Source organism: Ascaphus truei, chromosome 1 (assembly GCF_040206685.1).
Source record: "Ascaphus truei isolate aAscTru1 chromosome 1, aAscTru1.hap1, whole genome shotgun sequence".
NCBI lineage: Eukaryota > Metazoa > Chordata > Amphibia > Anura > Ascaphidae > Ascaphus > Ascaphus truei.
The window spans coordinates 369,462,406-369,481,891 of NC_134483.1; the positions used below are offsets into that span (position 1 = coordinate 369,462,406).

Here is a 19,486-nt window from a genome sequence, read left to right on the forward strand (position 1 = left end):
GTACTGACTGTTTGGGCATTATCAGTTTTTTTTAAATTGATATTAGGCATCCATGTACTGATGCCCTTATAGTGATATCATTTTCATATTTCCATGTATTCCACTGAATTTGAAATTGTAATAATGGGAAATATTGATAAGATTTGAGCATACAATGAGCATTGTATCCCCTTACCTTGGGCTGGGAATATTAGAGGCCTAAAATACTGTGCTTCAGTCTTTCCCTGTACTTATTATGGTGCATAATCTACAACATTAAATTTAGTGAGGAAAGGCTGAAGGACCGTAGGATGCACAGCTTAAAGGAGAGAAAAAGAGGGAGGATATGTCGGAAACTTTACAATAGGTAAAGGTTTTCAACAGAGTTCATGAAAGAAACATATTTTATAGTGAGAAATACTAAAGCTACAGTAGAGGTAATTCTCTGAAGCTGGATGATGGCAGGCTCAGGAGAAAATAGTTAAGTACTTCTTCGAGCTACAGTATGGCTAGACCTAATGGGGTAGATCTACAGAAGACCATTAAATAATAATCAATCCGCTAAATTTGGTTAACGGTATGCTAAGTCAGAACCGATATCCCCAAAGGTGCTTAGTGCTCACGTGCACCTGAAAAATAGCAAACCGCTAACTTTTAACAGATATCTTGCTTACTCAGATGCAAATCATATTGTAATAAGCAATTTACCGAACAACGAGATTCTCAGACCTCCATTGATGTTAGCACATGGGTATAATGCTACGATACTTAAGACCTTCAAAAATTTGCTGTTACTTACATTCAGACCCTGATTATCAGTGTTTTATTTTAAAAAATAGCCAAAAAGAAAAAGGGCAGGTCTTAAGTGGTATCACGCGATTGTACAGACTCTAGATAGTAACCCTTTCTTTACAGGTGTCATACAAAGATATACAGTTAGGTCCGGAAATAATTGGACACTGACACAATTTTCATAATTTTGGCTCTGCACACCACCACAATGGATTTGAAATGAAACAACTGAGATGCAATAGAAGTGCAGACTTTCAGCTTTAATTCAAGGGGTTGAACAAGAATATCGTATGAAACGTTTAGGAATTGCAACCATTTTCATACACAGTCCCCTTATTTCATGGGCTCAAATGTAATTGGACAAATTAACACAATCATAAATAAAATGTTCATTTTTAATACTTTGTCGAGAATCCTTTGCAAGCAATGACTGCTTGAAGTCTGGAACGCATGGACATCACCAAACGCTGAGTTTCCTCCTTTGTGATGTTTTGCCAGGCCTTTACTGCAGCTGTCTTCAGTTGTGTGCTCGTGGGTCTTTCTGCCATACGTTTTTTCTTCAGCAAGTGAAATGCATGCTCGATTCGGTTGAGATCAGGTGATTGACTCGGCCATTGCAGAACATTCCACTACTTTGCCTTAAAAACCTCCTGGGTTGCTTTTGCAGTATGTTTTGGCTCATTGTCCATTTGTAAAGTGAAGTGCCGTCCAATCAACTTTGCTGAATTTGGCTGAATCTGAGCAGACAATATATCCCTATACACTTCAGAATTAATCCGGCTGCTTCTGTCTTCTGTCATCATCAATAAACACTAGTGACCCAGTGCCATTGTAAGCCATGCATGCCCATGCCATCACACTGCCTGCACCGTGTTTACAGATGATGTGGTATGCTTCGGATCATGAGCCGTTCCAAGCCTTCTCCACACTTTTTTCTTCCCATCATTCTGGTACAGGTTGATCTTAGTTTCATCTGTCCAAAGAATGCTGTTCCAGAACTGGGCTGGCTTTTTTAGATATTTTTTGGCAAAGTCTAATCTGGCCTTTCTATTCTTGAGGCTTATGAATATTTTTCACCTTGTGGTGAACCCTCTGTATTTGCTCTTGTGAAGTCTTCTCTTTATGGTAGACTTGGATAATGATATGCCTACATCCTGGAGAGTGTTCTTCACTTGGCTGGATGTTGTGAAGGGGTTTTTCTTTACCATGGAAAGGATCCTACGATCATCCACCACAGTTGTCTTCCGTGGACGTCCAGGCCTTTTTGTGCTGCAGAGCTCACCAGTGCGTTCTTTTTTTCTCAGAATATACCAAACTGTTAATTTGCCCACTCCTAATGTTCCTGCTATCTCTCTGATTGATTTTCTTTTTTGCAGCCTAAGGATGCCCTGTTTCACTTGCATTGAGCGTTCCTTTGACCGCATGTTGTGGTTTCACAGCAACAGCTTCCAAATGCGAATGCCACCTTGAATCAACTCCAGACCTTTTACCTGCTTAATGATGATGAAATAACGAAGGAATAGCCCACACCTGTCCATGAAACAGCTTTTGAGTCAATTTTCCAATTACTTTTGGTCCCTTGAAAAAGAGGGGGCTACATATTAAAGAGATGTAATTCCTAAAACCTTTCTCCAATTTGGATGTGAATACCCTCAAATTAAAGCTGATAGATTGCACTTTAAGCCCATTTTCATTATATAACGGCAACTTGAATTTATTTTGGTACACAGCTAAAATAACAAAACTTGTATCAGTGGCCAATTATTTCCGGACCTAACTGTATACTGTATGATGGAACAGATAATGTATGAAACACACAGATACATCTGATACTGTATGTCATTTTAATGTAATAAATTATAATATGCTTTTTAATGATTAAAGGATATGTAGGATATGTTACTGTTGTCTACTATTTAATATTGAGTGTACATATTAGAACAAGAATTTCAAAGAGATAGAAGTTGGAAAATTACTTTTTACTCACACAAGTAATTAACTGTAATTTTAAAAACAATTTTTTTACAATATATACAAAATAAGAATGAGATAGAGATTTTGTAACTAATATATATTAGTTACAAAATCTCTATCTCATTCTTATTTTGTATACATTGTAAAAAAAATTTTTTTAAATTACAGTTAATATATATATAATGTATATATATATATATATATATATATATATATATATATATATATATATATATATATATATATATATATATATATATATATATATATATATATATATAAAAAATAAAAATATTACAAAACAGAAAATAATGTTCAGCATCACTTCTTGGCAGGTGCACTGCCAGGCTCACTCGACCCCCTGGTACGAGGTCTCACACGCCTCCATGTTATCACACGCAGTGTTGATTGCATGGGCAACTCAATTGATGGTGTAGGAGGGGGATATTTCACCATTAATAACAGCACTGATGTGGGCAGGGAGTCACTAGGTTTTGTGAGCATAGAGGGCGTTCGGATGCTCTCCAGGCCCTGGTGTATAGCCCATGTGAGGCCATTTATGGAAGAGGCTATCTGGATCTATTATTAATCATAGAACAGCTTAGCTAGTGCGGATGGTGATGTGATGGTAGTGCTAGGCTGCTATCTTCCCGTGGTGAAAGGTAATCTCTATCCGTTCAATATAGTCAAGCTGGGTTGTGATGTTCTGGAAGCTACATTGCTGTATTTCCAGCAGATCCAATTAATGGGATATAAGGCTGGCCTCATACTTTGGTGCTGAGGCACCTTGGTGCATCAGGTATGGCTTCATAGGCAGCTTGTGGTGTGGTGTAGCAGCTGGGGGTGCAGCCAGGACAGCTTGGACTTCAGCTAGGGTGCAGCATGGACAGCTGGGAATTCTGTATTTACAGCTGAAACAGGGCATGTGACCTTCTCTTCTGTAATCTTCATAAGAAAGAGGGTCATGGTATACCCTCCCTCCTCCAGGGGCTCTGCTGCTTCGGGCACAAGCTGTGCAGCCTCAGCCATTGGCGGTCCTGCGATCCTGAAAAAGAAATACATCATATCATCAAATACATTCATACAGAAAGTGGGTACATGTAAGCACACCTGGATAGATTTGCTTCACCAAAACATGCATTTTTTAACACATCTCTTTATTTATAGAACATTTTAGCAGTACAATACATAGAGGCCCTGATCCACAAACTGTTACTAAACTTTACAAGGCTTTTACCCTCATTTACATGAATGTGAACTGAAGCATGCTATAGTTTATCACCCTTTTGTAGAGCAACAACATTTAGAGTGACCTCTCATTTTCAAGTACATATAAAGCATGTTTCATGTTCAATAGCTGCGCAAAAGTACGCACCTCAGCATCCCCCATGAATCAACAATGGGTCACTGACACCCAGTTTTCAAAGTGTCTAATCAAGGTAAATATAAATTTACACTTGTTTACATACAGTACTGTAGAACTGTAATTCCAAAATGTCAATGCATATGCGGGACAACACATAGACCTACATTACAACACTACATTACAACACTACACCTACATGCATTCCATAGCCCATGCATTTGCAAACTGTACTTTTAGCATTTATTATTTATTGTTTCTTAATAGGGTATGTTCTGGCCCTCCAGCCCCTTGTAACAAAGGGTTAGGGTCAGGCATGTTAACTTATCCCCTTTAAATACACACAAAGTCTTTCTATCTTCTGCAGCTTTATTGGCAAAAGTGCAGAAACATAAAAATAACTTGAGGGGTGGCACTTGTGGGGGAAGGTAAATTATTAATGCCGTATGGGAGAGATAGATAAAAGGTGTGTACTCACAGACTACTAGATCCAAAAGGAAGTGTACTAGTCTGTACAAACAGGATATAGACGGAGTATACCAAATACTAAAACATGGCAGGGGAGAATGGGCAAACCATCTCAGGTTTTGATCGTAGAGAAGTTGCAAAAGTACTTGGCATAAGCTATGGGGGAAGGCAACATTTGTATCAACAATGTTGCAACTTATACTGAGCAGCAATGGCTGCCTCAGAACAGGGAAACTGAACATGCATAGAGACAGGTTCCAAGACAGGGTACAGTAAATAATCTCACAATTATTTTACAGAATTCAAGTTGTTAAATCGACAGCCAGAAGATGTAAATTAAAATCTAAAAACTATTATAATTGTCAACTTTTTAAATACTATTGAGATATATGGTGGGCACATACAGATACACTGTATACATTATTAGAGACATATCCATTATTTGCACACTTTTATACAAGGGGAGTTTCATTGAATAAAGACTTGGCTACCAAAAGAGCATTGCAAATACAATGCACAATGACTCCCTGTAATACAGGGGTTTCTACTTTTTTATATATTTGATATTTTTACAGTGTAATTGTAGTGGACACATAGAGATACACTGCATAAATTATTATATTTGTATACTACTATGTGGGTGTTTCAAAGACATAAAAACATTGTAGCCATAAAACATTGCAAAATGATTAATTTCTTTTGTAATCTCTACAGGTATAGTATTTCGTTTTCAGTGTTCACATTAGTGCTGTGGGATTTGGCTACACTATTGACTGATGGATGTATAAAATAGACAAAGTAGTCCCCCGCCCCCACTTTGATTCTACCAAGCGAAAAACTCTGACCCAGGAGAAATATGAGTGGCCAGGGTCCCTTCTCACTTATTATATGCCTTTTCATCATGTGTAGAGAAAGCCAGCCCCACCTCTGTTGCTCTGGCCACCTCCTCTTCTGCCTCCTATGAAATTCAAAATGTAATTCAAAGACACGCATAGCCTGTGCATTCCATAGACACAAACAAAGCATGGACACAACCCCTTTAGCCATTCTTTCTGAAAGTACAGTATAGTGACTAGGTGTAATATTTTTAAATTCTTTTTCTTCTAGTAGCAGGTTGCTGGTGGTGAATCTTTGGAGATAAGTGCTGGATAGAGTTGGTTTTTAGATACCTTTCATATGATGAATAATCTGATTTTACATGAACTCTGAAATATTGAGACACTTTCAGTGTTGCTTAAAGTAGTGTTCTTGTGATTAGTGAGCAGCTATGTGGTCCTCAAATACAGTAGGCAAATAATTTCTTTATACAGATTGATCCCTTACTGCAATGAAGAAGTTTTTTAGTGTTAAAAGAGCATGTCACATACTTTATTTAGCTAAGTACTCCTCACCTGTATGTGTGAGTGCACTGCAGTAATCTTTGTTCTGATATTCAAGGTTGTGTACGACAGTTATACATGAGATTGATATGTAGTGTATTATATATGTACTGTATTTTCACTTACCAGGTCTCATGACATCCTCCGTGTCCAGCCACTTATCGGTTAAGATCATGTATGTCACTGTGTACTGTCCAGGAGACAGACTTGCTAGGCAGAGGTGGAGAGTAGAGACCGACCCATACCTGGGATCTGACTCCTGAATTGTCGTGAGCTAATAAGACATTTGACCAATATTATGATGGTCGTTTTGCTAACAGATGTCATTTTTGCATTTCATTAGCTTTTAGGGTACCCATTAAATGAAAGAAAAATAACGAATCAGAACCGATCGTTATTAGCGCAAAAATGTGGGTCTACCCCATTGTGGTCTAAATATAAAGAAAGCCAAAAATCAAATATGGTTTGAGGTTTACCAGCAGATAGGAAAATGTGCAAATTAGGGGCGGGGGGAAATGTTTTTTCTCCGCCATCAAATTGTATTTGTCTATGTTTCTTTTTCTCTAAGCATCATTGAAAATTACGACAGTCTATTTGTCATAGTCTAAGCTGTAAACGGTGTAAAATTGCACAACATTATACAGTATTAAGGAAAACAGATTGTACGTTCAATGTGATTTTTTTCTTTCTCAAAGCTTGTTGAACTCAAATTTGCAACTGTGAGAATTTTAAACATAGTCAGCATAACTAGCAAAAATTCTTATTTGATGTTTTTTGTATAGCTCCATATCGTCCATTTCTGGCAGTAACATACAGTAGCTAGAGCAAGAACTGATCGGACAAGGCCGGATAGAAAATGTATGAAGCCCATCCTGCTTCTGCTGCTGTTGTCATCTGTATGCCAACACTAGAAACTAGGCTACAAATGTTGGAAGTCACACAGTGCTGCAAGAAATTCTGGAGCACTACTTTTCTGAACTTGTTGTTTTTTGTCATTTAGGGGCCGTAACTGCCAATCACTTCCAAGCCTGGGAAAGTTACACCCCAGAATTCATTGCAGCAATACAATTCCCAACACAGCTACCAGGTGATGCTGGGGACCAGTTATCGCTCCTCTTTTCTCTTAGCTTGGTAACACAGTTGGAAGGCTGGAGAAAGGTAAAAACAAATTATACCCCACTGGCATAGCTTCATGCCCAAACACTGGGAGATTCCTGGCTATGACCCTGAGCCCTGGCATTTTCAATCTTAACACAATACAGAAAAATTAATTTCTATTATAGGCTAAAGCAGTAAAATTCCGGGCATTACTGAAATCCCTGCTCTCTGATTGGTCAGAATTCCGGGCATTATTCATTCAGTAATGCCCGGATTTTCTGCCAACTTGCCAACTCACCTCAAAGCAGAGATGCAGGGGCTCGCGCTGAGAAAGAAACCGGCAAGTTTAAATCTTAACTGCAGCAGCCCTGCTCTCCTCACTGATCACACTGAACAAGCAGCCTCTCCCCCTCTCTCTCACAGCTGCTAGTGCTGTCAGAAGCTGCTGTGTCACAACTGGTAACTTTGTTGCTTGCAACAAAGTAATATTTCTCACCACTTCTATTGCCTGTGCTACTCGAAGGTAATTTGTATTTCTTTTTGTTTAGTTATAGTTAATATCACTGTCCCCCCACTTCTCTCCCACATCCCCCCTCCACCCACCTCTCCCCCTCCATTCCCCCCAATTCTCCCCGTCAACCCTTTTCTCCCCTCACCTCTCCCCCCACACCTCACCTATCTCCCCCCTCACCTCTCTTCCCCCTCACCTCTCTCTTCCCTCCCCCTCACCTCTCTCTCCCCCCCTTACCTCTCCCTTCCCTCCCCCCCTGACCTCCCTCTTCCCCCCCTCACCTCTCTCTTCCCCCCCTCATCTCCCTCTTCCCCGCCTCACCTTTCCCCCCCTAATCTCCCTCTTCCCCCTCATCTCCCTCTTCCCCCCCTCACCTCCCTCTTCCTCCCCCTCACCACCTTGTTACCCCTCACCTCCCTCTTACCCCTCACCTCTCCTCCCCCACCACCACTTCTCTCTTCCCCCCTCCTTCACTTCTCTCTTCCCCCCCTCACCTCTCTCTCCCCCCCCCCCATTCACCTCTCTCTTCTCCCCCTCCTTCACCTCTCTCCCCCCTATACCTCTCTTCCCCCCTAAACCTCTCTCTCTCCCACCCCTCAGCCCTCTCATCTTCTACTTTACTACTTTTTCCTACACGGGTATATACACTGTTAAAAATCAAAAATGTATCTTTTTTTATGAAAAATTAAAAAAGCCTACATTTAGCCTATAATAGTAATAATCCCCTCAGAACAGGGCATTACTGGCCAATAATGCCCTGGCTGGGTTAAAGTCCCTCGGCTTCGCCTCGAGCCTTCAACTCTTCCAGCCAGGGCATTATTGGCCAGTAATGCCCTGTTCTTCGGGGATTATTACTTAAGTAACCTTATATCTCTGATATGTCTTAACACCTAAAACATTTGTCAGATTATATTTTCTAGGTCTTAATCATGACCTATGGATTGTCACGAAACAGGTTTTATTCGCATGTTTCTAATTATGGGGCAGTAGGGACAGGTTACGAGCGATTAAGTTGATATACATTTGGCTGGGTTCCAGTCAATTTTGGGGTTTCGATTCTCTGAGTAGAAAAAAAAGTAGAATTGTTATTCAAGAAATTACATTACAATGTTTACTTTTATTTTTAAGAAATAGAAGGGTGCTAATGGCTGAGCTAAGATGGTCACTGATCCACAGTGTATATTATAAGCATTCAAGCAATTACTGGTCATCTTTTAGTTTTTTATTCTGTGAATGTGACCCATAATGTTACCACAGTGAAGAGTTTTGTAATAAATATAGCATTTGATCATGAAATAAAAGCAACTCATAACTCAAATATGCTACAGTGCACACACTGGTCCCTGAAGCAGCTTTAAGTGCTTTGTATTTTTTTTTGTACATATAAATGGATATTTGTAATGTATTTTTTCTTTTATCTGCGTCCAGAAGACAGTATGCATTTTTTAGAAGCTATATGAAATACAGAGTATCGAGGAAAAGTAAAATACTGAATAAATAAAAAAAAAATCTGAAATTTAGAAAGTTGTTTACAGTTTATTCTTGTAGTAATTATGTCCTGGGTAATAAATATTTAATTATTTCATGAAAGAACATCCTGCATATTTTACAAGGCATTTTAAACTATCTTGAGACATAAACCAAGAAATAGCTAGAAGGTTACAAAAGAATACAGTTGCTAAATAATTATTTTCGCCCATGTTTTCTCAAAAATATTATTTTACTGCAACTTTCATAATCATTCAATAATACCAAAAATTATATAAACTTTTTGTGGGATTAAATCTTTTATTGTTGCAATAATTATGAATGTTTGTCACCAACCATCCTTCCATCTCAGAACCTTTCATCCTTACATTTTTCAAAGAGAGATGACTAATGCAAGGTAGCATTATGACATGGCACTGGAAGCCAACTTCAGTATTCATTATTTTCATCTTGGCATTGCATGTTTAGGGAATTAAAATGTTTTCCGTTTTAAACATGTTCTCCATTTAGTTAGTGGTGCTAATGTGAGCAATATATTTGACCTATCACAGTCCTTCTGTTCTCTAAAACACCTTTGATATGCTATCACAAGAGAAATAAACAATGTGCAATTTCTAGAAAGTCTTTTTAAGAACTTCAGTACCTGGCTCCAAAGGGTCAATTAGGTTAGGATTCATAATCCAGGAGCCTTTACAGATTGGACCTGTGCCATAGATCTTGTTGTAAACCAAAGACTCCAGCAGCTACAGTATGAGGGACTTTGAGGGTACTTTGATGTTACTCCTTTGTACTGTTAAAGTATAATTTGTAAGCAAGCAAGTGACACTGTCTTTTCTACTGCTCTTAATGCAAACACAAAACATCTCATATGTACGTAACATTCTCTGATTATTCCCTTTGATACTTTCTCTAAGGCCATAAGGCCTTAGTTGTATTCACAAAAATGTGTGCACATTGAAAATATGTAGTTTTAGTGCAATTTGGAGACTTCCTGATAGAACCTAACTCTGGGAATTCATTGTAAGCATAAAGCTACGCTTATAGTGCCGGCGACAGTGACGTCAGGCTGCGGTCGCTGGAAAAGTCAAATAGAGATGACTTCCAAGCCGTCGCTCCGTCGTGCCGTGCTTACAATAAGCGCACGTGACGGCGGCAATGCATTTGTTTTGACGCGACGTCGCGTCGCCGGCACTATAAGCGCAGCCTAAAGGACACACAAGTGCAACATTTTCCAATTATTATGTCAGTTAGCAATCATGGTCTCTATCAGGGGAAAAATGACATTAGGCAAAAGTCCTTACAAATTCATCAACTTCAACCAATGATGTTTATCACGGTTCTTTAATATACATACAGTATATATATTTAGTTCAGTTTGTTCTTGTGGTTTTTCTCTGACTTTGACTTGATAACTAAACTCTAGAGATGTGCAAAGCTTTTGCATGTGTTCACAAACCATGTAATATCTGCCTTTTTCACAAAAAAAGGTCTAGAATCAGAAACAAAATGAGTGACAGTCACAAATCATCAAGCATTTCAATTAATCATGCTAACGCCTCACCAGCAAAAGCCTGGTCGGAGTTACAGTAGCATCATTAAAGGAAATTAAAATGCTCGGCAAATTCATTGTTACCGAGCTGCGATTCATTGGTGAAACAGTACAATGTGGGATTTCTGAGAAACTTTTAGTCCTTAAAAGTTTTGTGTTAAATCGAAGTGGTAGATGGTCACTGCTCCCTTGAACTGCACCAAGCTTTAGAGAATAAAATCAGCTTTATTGAGACAAAATGCTGAACATCACAAACAGGAACACTCTGACGCGTTTCATCCCGACATGGGACTTTATCAAAGAGTAAAAACCCCTGACACACAAGCAGACCTAAATAGGTCAAGCCTCAGTCTGATTGGACAGAGTGAAGCAAGATCCAGCAGATGTAAATGAATGAAACAGAAAAAAACGAAGGGACTGGGTCAAATACTTTAAATAGAGATGCTTGTGTGTGAAAGAATGGTAACAAAAAACTAGTGATAACATATATATACAACAAATAATTAAAACCAAAGAAAAACGTGATTTCAAGCATTGATATTGAATAGACTAATGAAAAAATAAATAAAAGATACATGCATAATCATAATCAAATGGAGAGAAAAAGAAAAAGAAAAAACAAAATATATATATATTAGGTATTGTTAAATTGGAAAGATCCTTGTTAACAAATTGGAAAGATCCTTATTAGCATCCTTTCTGGGTCCGTTGTAAGGACGCTGGAGGTCTACAAATGCGTGACATCAAGTGAGAAAGTGACGAACCTTCCACGGGTGGAAAGAGGCACATGCAGTGTCTAAAGAGTTACCCTATGTGAGTTAGTCTCACACATGGCCGTGTGAGTACTGTTTATTCAATCATCCCCTTTCACAGTATACTGTTTGTATATCACCATTATCTGATAAGAAAGTTCTACCACTCATACTGTAAGTGTTTTTCATGTTTATTTATTTTTGCATGTGCTCAGTGCCACTTACCTTTTACATCTGTAATGTGCCTTAAAGATTCTCTATATTTCATGACAACAAAATTGAATACAGGCATACCCCGCTTTAAGGACACTCACTTTAAGTACACTCGCGAGTAAGGACATATCGCCCAATAGGCAAACGGCAGCTCACGCATGCGCCTGTCAGCATGTCCTGAACAGCAATACCGGCTCCCTACCTGTACCGAAGCTGTGCGCAAGCGGGGAGACTATAGAGCCTATTACACATGCGTTATTTACATCAGTTGTAAGCGTATGTGACGATTGCCGTACAGTACATGCATCGATAAGTGGGGAAAAGGTAGTGCTTCACTTTAAGTACATTTTCGCTTTACATACATGCTCCGGTCCCATTGCGTACGTTAATGCGGGGTATGCCTGTATACAGTATTGCAGTAGCCACATTTATTAATTTATTGTCAGCAAAGGAATGAAATAATTTTATGGCGTTGTAAGCAATGATGGGCTATTTATCAAAGTCACCCAGCTGGAAACTAGAGCAGCACCAGAATTATATATATTTTTTATATACATCTATCAATTTTTTCACTAGTTCTGTAGCTGGGAAACTTGATAAATGACCTGCAATGCTTTTTCAAATATGTAATCAACCTTGGAATTGCGTGCTTTTGCCTAACCTTGCCAAAAATAGCTCATCTTCTGAAACTGCTTGGTAACAGGAAAACTGTTTGAAGCATTATATTACATACAAATATATTTATTTCCTAATGCAGAAATAAGAAGACCAAGGAACACTTATTCAGACCAGGTATCATCCTCTTTACTTTATGTGAGGCCTGTAATTTTTTTTTTTTACTTGTTTGTGTGAGGAATTACATTAAATACAAGCACAGACACTTCATAATCAAATTCCAGCCAGGGTACAACACAATCAGCCTGCTGTTACATAACGGGGTAGCTGGGAATGCTCAAAATATCCACTTGAGGCACCTGATTCCCTTAAATTATGCCCTGTGTTAGTAGGCCCACATGACACTGAAGAAATAAAACTAGGGTCCATATTTATAGTCACTTTACAGCCATTTAAACTGCATGAGCTTATCACTGCTCTTTATGTCTTATACCTGATGCAGCCACGAGTATCCGAACATATGCTTTTGAAAATCTGGGGCAATCGCCCAGTAACGCTGCAACATTTCAGTGACATTTCTGCAGACAGACTAATGGACCATGGGATTAACACAACGGGAGTCCCTGGCATTCCTATTCAAACTGAATGACACCCCAGTACTACCTGCGCGCACCTGCACAAAGGGCGATGCGCGACCGCCTTTCCCAAAGACAAGATTTTTGTCTTTTGGTGCGTAGGCCAAAGGATGGACACGTCACGGCGACGGTTCAGCCAATGCGGGTGAACAAGCCGCGAGACGTAATGGCAGTGCCCCTGCCACGCCCTGCCAAAAATCTTATCTTTGCTGCCCCTGCTCTTCTCTGGACGCATGTCCCATCGCGACCCCTAGACCATAGATTGCGGCTGAAACTGGTGCACGCGGTGCCAGGCGCTCTGATGCGCATGTGCACGCAATGACTGGGGCTGTAGCCTTATGAATATGATAATTTTCAATAGTTCACTAGAGTTTACTCTTATTACCTTTTATCAAACTAGATTTTTTCCTGTTACAAAATAATTGGTCTGTTATTGTTTCATGTCTCCTCATTATCAGGCCCAGCCACAATATATAACCCAGCTTGACCTTGATTGATCAGTTTCACAGGTCTGATCCATCCTTATCTCCTTTGTTTTTGCATTCCGGTGTCGTACAGAAATATATTGCTACAGACCAAGTGAGGGCCTCTCTAAAGTTACAAATGTAAGAACAATAGAGTGCAAGTTCTTTACCAAGATGATATTTTCTATCACTGTTCCATCTTCTAAGTGAGGTCAAAGGTTTACCACCACATGGTGAGGTAGATAGAAAAGTTGCATAGATACAGTAGATCTCTGTAAGATGCTCCAGTATGTGCTCAGTTAACTGTCTCCTACCCACAAACTTTATAGTAGTTATTGTTTCATTTTGAATGCTGATAAAACCTGTAAATGAATAATTTAAAAAGTATCAATGCAAATCAATATTTAAAATGTTTCCCCGTGTTTTACTGAAAATACAGTACTGAAAAATGGTATAAGAAATACATTTCAATATTGCATATGAAAAGTATTAAACAAAATCAAATTAAATCATATTTTTTTCTCCCACATTGTTTGTAGGAAATATATTTGTCGTAAGCCTGGCTGTTGCAGATTTGGTAGTGGCCATCTACCCATATCCCGTGGTGCTGACATCAATATTTCGCAAAGGATGGAATTTGGGATACTTCCACTGCCAAATTAGTGGTTTTTTGATGGGAATAAGCGTCGTTGGATCCATATTCAACATTGCTGGTGTTGCAATGAATCGCTATTGTTACATCTGTCAAAGCTTGAAATATGACAAGTTGTACAGTGATAAAAATTCTCTGTTTTATGTCATTCTGATATGGGTGCTGACATTCATTGCCATTGTGCCAAATTTGTTTGTTGGATCATTACAGTATGACCCCAGGATTTACTCGTGTACATTTACTCAATCTGTTAGTTCAACATACACCATAGCAGTGGTGTTCTTCCATTTTATCCTCCCAATAACTATAGTAACCTTCTGTTATTTGCGTATATGGATCTTGGTTATTCAGGTGAGACGTAGAGTAAAACCAGATAACAAACCTAAACTGAAACCCCATGATTTTAGGAACTTTGTCACAATGTTTGTGGTCTTTGTATTGTTTGCAGTCTGCTGGGCTCCTTTGAACTTCATTGGCCTTGCTGTTGCAGTAAACCCAGACACAATAATACCCAGAATTCCAGAGTGGTTGTTTGTTGGCAGTTATTATATGGCATATTTCAACAGTTGCCTTAATGCCATCATTTATGGTCTCTTGAACCAAAATTTCAGGAGAGAATACAAGAGGATTCTTATTTCTATTTGTACAGCAAAGCTTTTCTTTCAAGAGAGTTCTAATGATGGAGCAGAGAAGATCAAAAGCAAGCCATCACCAATGCCGACAAATAACAATCAAGTAAAGGTTGACTCAGTTTGAAAACGGAAATATATATATCACCTTACTGAATCTGTTAATTCAATTCAAAACCAATGGAATGTATGGAGCAAAATACTGGTCCTACACAAAAAGCCATTCATTTGTATAGATAACAACCAAAGTACTACAGATCTAAATACTACTGTATACCATACTGTTCAACTTTTCGTATAAGATATACTGTACCACAAAAACATGTTTTGACAAGAATTGACTGAAATATTTGGGGGGTGGGCATTAATGTACATAAACAACTTTTGTTAGTCAAATTACAGGTAGTACTTTTCAAATTGATATGTTTGCCATATTTAAACAAACTAAATGAAACAAAATAGCATACTGTATGGACTCACTACGTTATATGGACTAACAAGTATTTCAGATGATTGTTGAAATGTAATGTTTATGTATACCATCTTTTTTTCCACAGAGGCCTAATCGCTGCTTACAAACTTTACAAAAACTTTGCACTTTATCTGTTTGGGTATGTTTTACATAACATTTACTTGAACACTGGAGTCATATTTTGACAGCTATGTCATTATGTAGTAACATAAAACAACCTTCATTATGCTGTAGGTGTCTAAGAAAATATTCACACTTCTCAAAACTGTTTCTAATAATTCAGAAAGCATGCCAATACATTGCCAAGGATCTTAATAATAATAATAATAATAATAATAATAATAATCTTTGTTTACATTTAACTTTTGCAGTCAAACACTGTGTAAATATCATTGTACTCTTTTGGATTGAGTTTTTATCTGGATGGGTACTGGGTAGTCTCAATTCTCTATTTAAAAAATGTTTTTAATTCTTTGTGATGTAAAATATTTGCATACAGTATGTAAGCAATTATATGAAATATGACGTACTGTAAAATCTTTCTAAGTCATTGTTAAAGGCATAAATGCTATGTTAATGGTGTCAGATTACTTTGCCTTATCTATTATTTTATTTTTTATGTATTGTATTACACAGTGCATCAAGAAAATCAAAGTTGTGGCAAGTTTGTAGCCTATTAAAGTCAATTTACTTGCCCTTGTGAAATTGAACCTTCATGCTTATCAGCACATCACATGTACAAGCCTTGAAACAATGACTGACGTTCTGTATAAGTCACTGTGGGATATTTTCAATTGTTTCTAAAATATTTCTAGTTTTTCTTAATTCTGAAGTGCTATAATGTACAGTATTTCAAAATGCTAATATGCAATCAAATGCTATATCACACTAAATGTCCATGAAATGTTCATGTTGCAAATCCTTCCATGAAAATTTTCAGTGTTGAATAATATTTAAGTAATAATCCCCGAAGAACAGGGCATTTCTGGCCAATAATGCCCTGGCTGGATGAGTTTAAGGCCCGAGGCAAAGCCGAGGGACTTTAACCCAGCCAGGGCATTATTGGCCAGTAATGCCCTGTTATAAGGGTATTATTACTATTATAGGCTAAATGTAGGTTTATTTAAAAAAAAAAAAAAAAATTTCAGAAAAAAGATAAATTTTTGTAGTCATATTGATTTTTATCAGCAGGATTGTCTACATTCTTATGCTTTTACTGCAAGTTTATTAAAAGGAAATTGTATATACACACAGCCCCGTACACACACACACACACACACACACACACACACACACACACACACACACACACACACACACACACACACACACACACACACACACACAACACTCTGCACCCCTCCTCCACCCACAAAACACACACTGAAGACACACACTGCAGCCCCCCCTCTACACCCACAAAACACACACAAACCAAAAGACTCTGCCACCTATATACATTCAAAAACACACACTGCAGACACACAGACACAACACTCTGCAACCCTCCTCCATCCACGAAAACACACACTGCAGCTCCCCCGTCTGCACCTACAAAACACACACAGCAGAGACACACACAAATCAACAAAACAGATGCTGCCACCCCAACATCCACAAAACACACACCAGCAGCCCCCTTCCCACAGCCACTGCAGCCCCCTGTAAACCCACACACTGCAGACACACACACACACACACACACACACACACACACACACACACACACACACACACACACACACACACAGTGCACCCCTCCTCCACCCAGAAAACACAAACTGCAGCCCCCCCTCTGTACTTACAAAACACACACTACAGAGATACACACAAATCAACAAAACACTCTGTGTCACAGGAGACCAGTACTTTCCCACCAAAACCACCGGGATTACTAGCACCAGACAGGACAAAGTTATTGAATAAAATGGGGTTTATTCTGGCACGCCAGCAGACAAACAAAGATGTACAAAACACAATACAATACCAACTGGGGGCCTGGGAAGTAGACTCTAGCTTCGCTAGGTGCAGGGGCCTGCTTCAAGAAGGCTTGTCCTGTCCCTTTCTCCTCCAGGATCTCAGGGGGCTGATCACACAGCAGCCCGTCTGAGATGTCTCTCCAGCTGGTCACTGTAAAAGATCAAACTCTTTCACAGAATGTCTCTCAGATAGTCCTCTGAGGGAAGATCTCCACACTCCTTCCCAGAGTGTCTCTCAGCCTGTTAGCCTCTCTTGCTCTCAGATGCTCTCTGAAGGTAGAACTCCACAATCCTTCCCAGAGGGTCTCTCTGAAGGTAACTCTCATTCTCTGATCAGCAGCACCCCTTATGTAGCCCTCTGTGGCTATCCATTGCATGGGAGGGGGCTACTGGACAATCAGAGCACAAATTAAGTTAGTGCCACAACAGCCTTAGGGTGTGCTAAGAACCCATCCCCATCAATGATTGTTCACTTAATCCAATTAACACTTTACAGGGCTGACTCGCAAATCACATCACAGTGCTTACACATAGATCACAAATCTCATATTGCTTGCTCAACTAGACTTGGAATTGAATTAACAGGGAACAATGTTGATTCACTAAACTGTGTTATTGCATTTACAGGGAATACAGAATACAGACTTTGAAATGCATTCTTACAGACAGTGCATTATACATTTACACATTCCCTGTTCTTCCCCAGATATTAAATACATTTGGCCAAAATAAGCCTTACACAGGTGACCAAGTTCCATAGATTTAGGGGTAGCTAGCTGGGCTTCGTCCCAGTTTTGTGATGCCAGCAAGCCCTACCGTCACACTCTGCACCCCTCCTCCACCCACAAAACACACACTGAAGACACACACACACACTGCAGCTCCCCCTCTACACCCACAAAACACACACACAGCAGACAAACACCAACAAGACTCTGCTTCCCCCTCTCCACCCACAAAACACACACCAACAGACGACACACACACTAATAAAACACTCTACTGGACCCCTTTACACCCACAAAACGCAAAGCAGACACAGAAACCTTTCCACTCACTCGGTGTCTTGCTGGTGCCTTCTGTCCAATCACCTCCCCTGTCTAAGAGCAAATTTCACTCTTTGTGAATAAAAACTGAAATCTAATTGGCTGAAAAACTTGTCTGGGTGCCAAAAATTCCGGACCATTACTGATTGGATAATGCCCGGAATTTTAACCAATCAGAGAGCAGGGATTTCAATAATGCCCGGAGAATTTACCAGCTTTAGCCTATAATAAACCATATTTAGTAATCAGATGGTAACAATTTTTTTCTTTTTGACTTCCAACAGGTTTTTAGAATTTTTAGCCGCATACAGTAAAAAAAGTATGTGATGATTTTATTATATTAAAAAAAAAGTGTAGTTTTCAGAAAGTGATAGCATGAGTAGGCAGTGGCATTGACAGTCACAGATGCTATAGCAGTGACATCTGTCTTAGCAGAAAAAACAAATGAAGTTAATACCGCATTGGCAAATGCAGTACACATCTGGGAAGCAACATGTTTTTATATTCCAAATGCTCCCTCTGCTGTACATTTATTATATTTTCTTGGATCAAACGCCTTGAAAACTTTTTTTGGTTAAGAGTGTCAACAACTTATAATATTTTTTGTACTACTAGTAATGTCTATATGTTTATACGGGTAATTTAAATTGTTATATAAAAAAAATGAAATTATTTATACAAATGCAACAAAAGTATTTTACCTATATGATGTAGCCCATCTTGCGTAATGGATACTGTTCTTGCCTTGTGTTCTGCAGATATCTTCTAAGTGTTGTGTTCATTCGGCGATTGAAATTATTGATAATAAATATTAATTAATAATAATTTTTGAATAGTATAACATCATTTTCTCCTAAGGCAAAATCATATTGTATATACATCATTATATTACGGTGCATGGTAGTGCTACTCACATTCTCAGTAATGTAGACATTGTGTAATGTTATATGCTATGTAACATTTATAAACTATTTACTCAGTTAGAATAATATTTCCTGAAATTCAGCCATGGTTATAATAATTTTGCATAATTGTTTTAAACATTCTTGAGTAAATCACCTACATTTTGTGAATAGTGTACCTTGCTGATTGACAGTAGAACCCTACACTTACCACCACATAAACTCTTCTGACAGACATCTGTCTTTTGTACACAGGTTAAGTAAATAAGAACCTGGCTGTTTTCTATTTGTCTATAAAATAGCTCAGTTCTGAAATGGTTTACCAACTGCCATCAATGTCCCAACATTATGAAAAATGTCATGTTATCAGTGTTCTCGTTCTTTACACTGTTACAATTGTGCAGTATGTATTATTTATTACATATATTGTATTGTTTGTTACATTTCAGAGCATACTTGAACATGCAAAGTACACTATCAAAGATTGATAAAAATACTTTGGTATATAAAAATCACTTAGCCATAA

General features: G+C 38.6%; 1 protein-coding gene across 1 annotated transcript in view; it reads left to right on the plus strand.

The window, feature by feature from the left end:
- The window catches only part of MTNR1A (melatonin receptor 1A), a 243,107-nt gene extending 224,183 nt beyond the window's left edge, over positions 1-18,924 (plus strand). The window contains exon 2 of the mRNA XM_075610118.1: positions 13,820-18,924. Within this exon, the coding sequence (XP_075466233.1) occupies positions 13,820-14,688 (869 nt within the window). The 3' untranslated portion in view covers positions 14,689-18,924. The remainder of the gene's footprint in view (positions 1-13,819) is intronic.
- Positions 18,925-19,486: the final 562 nt, after the last annotated feature.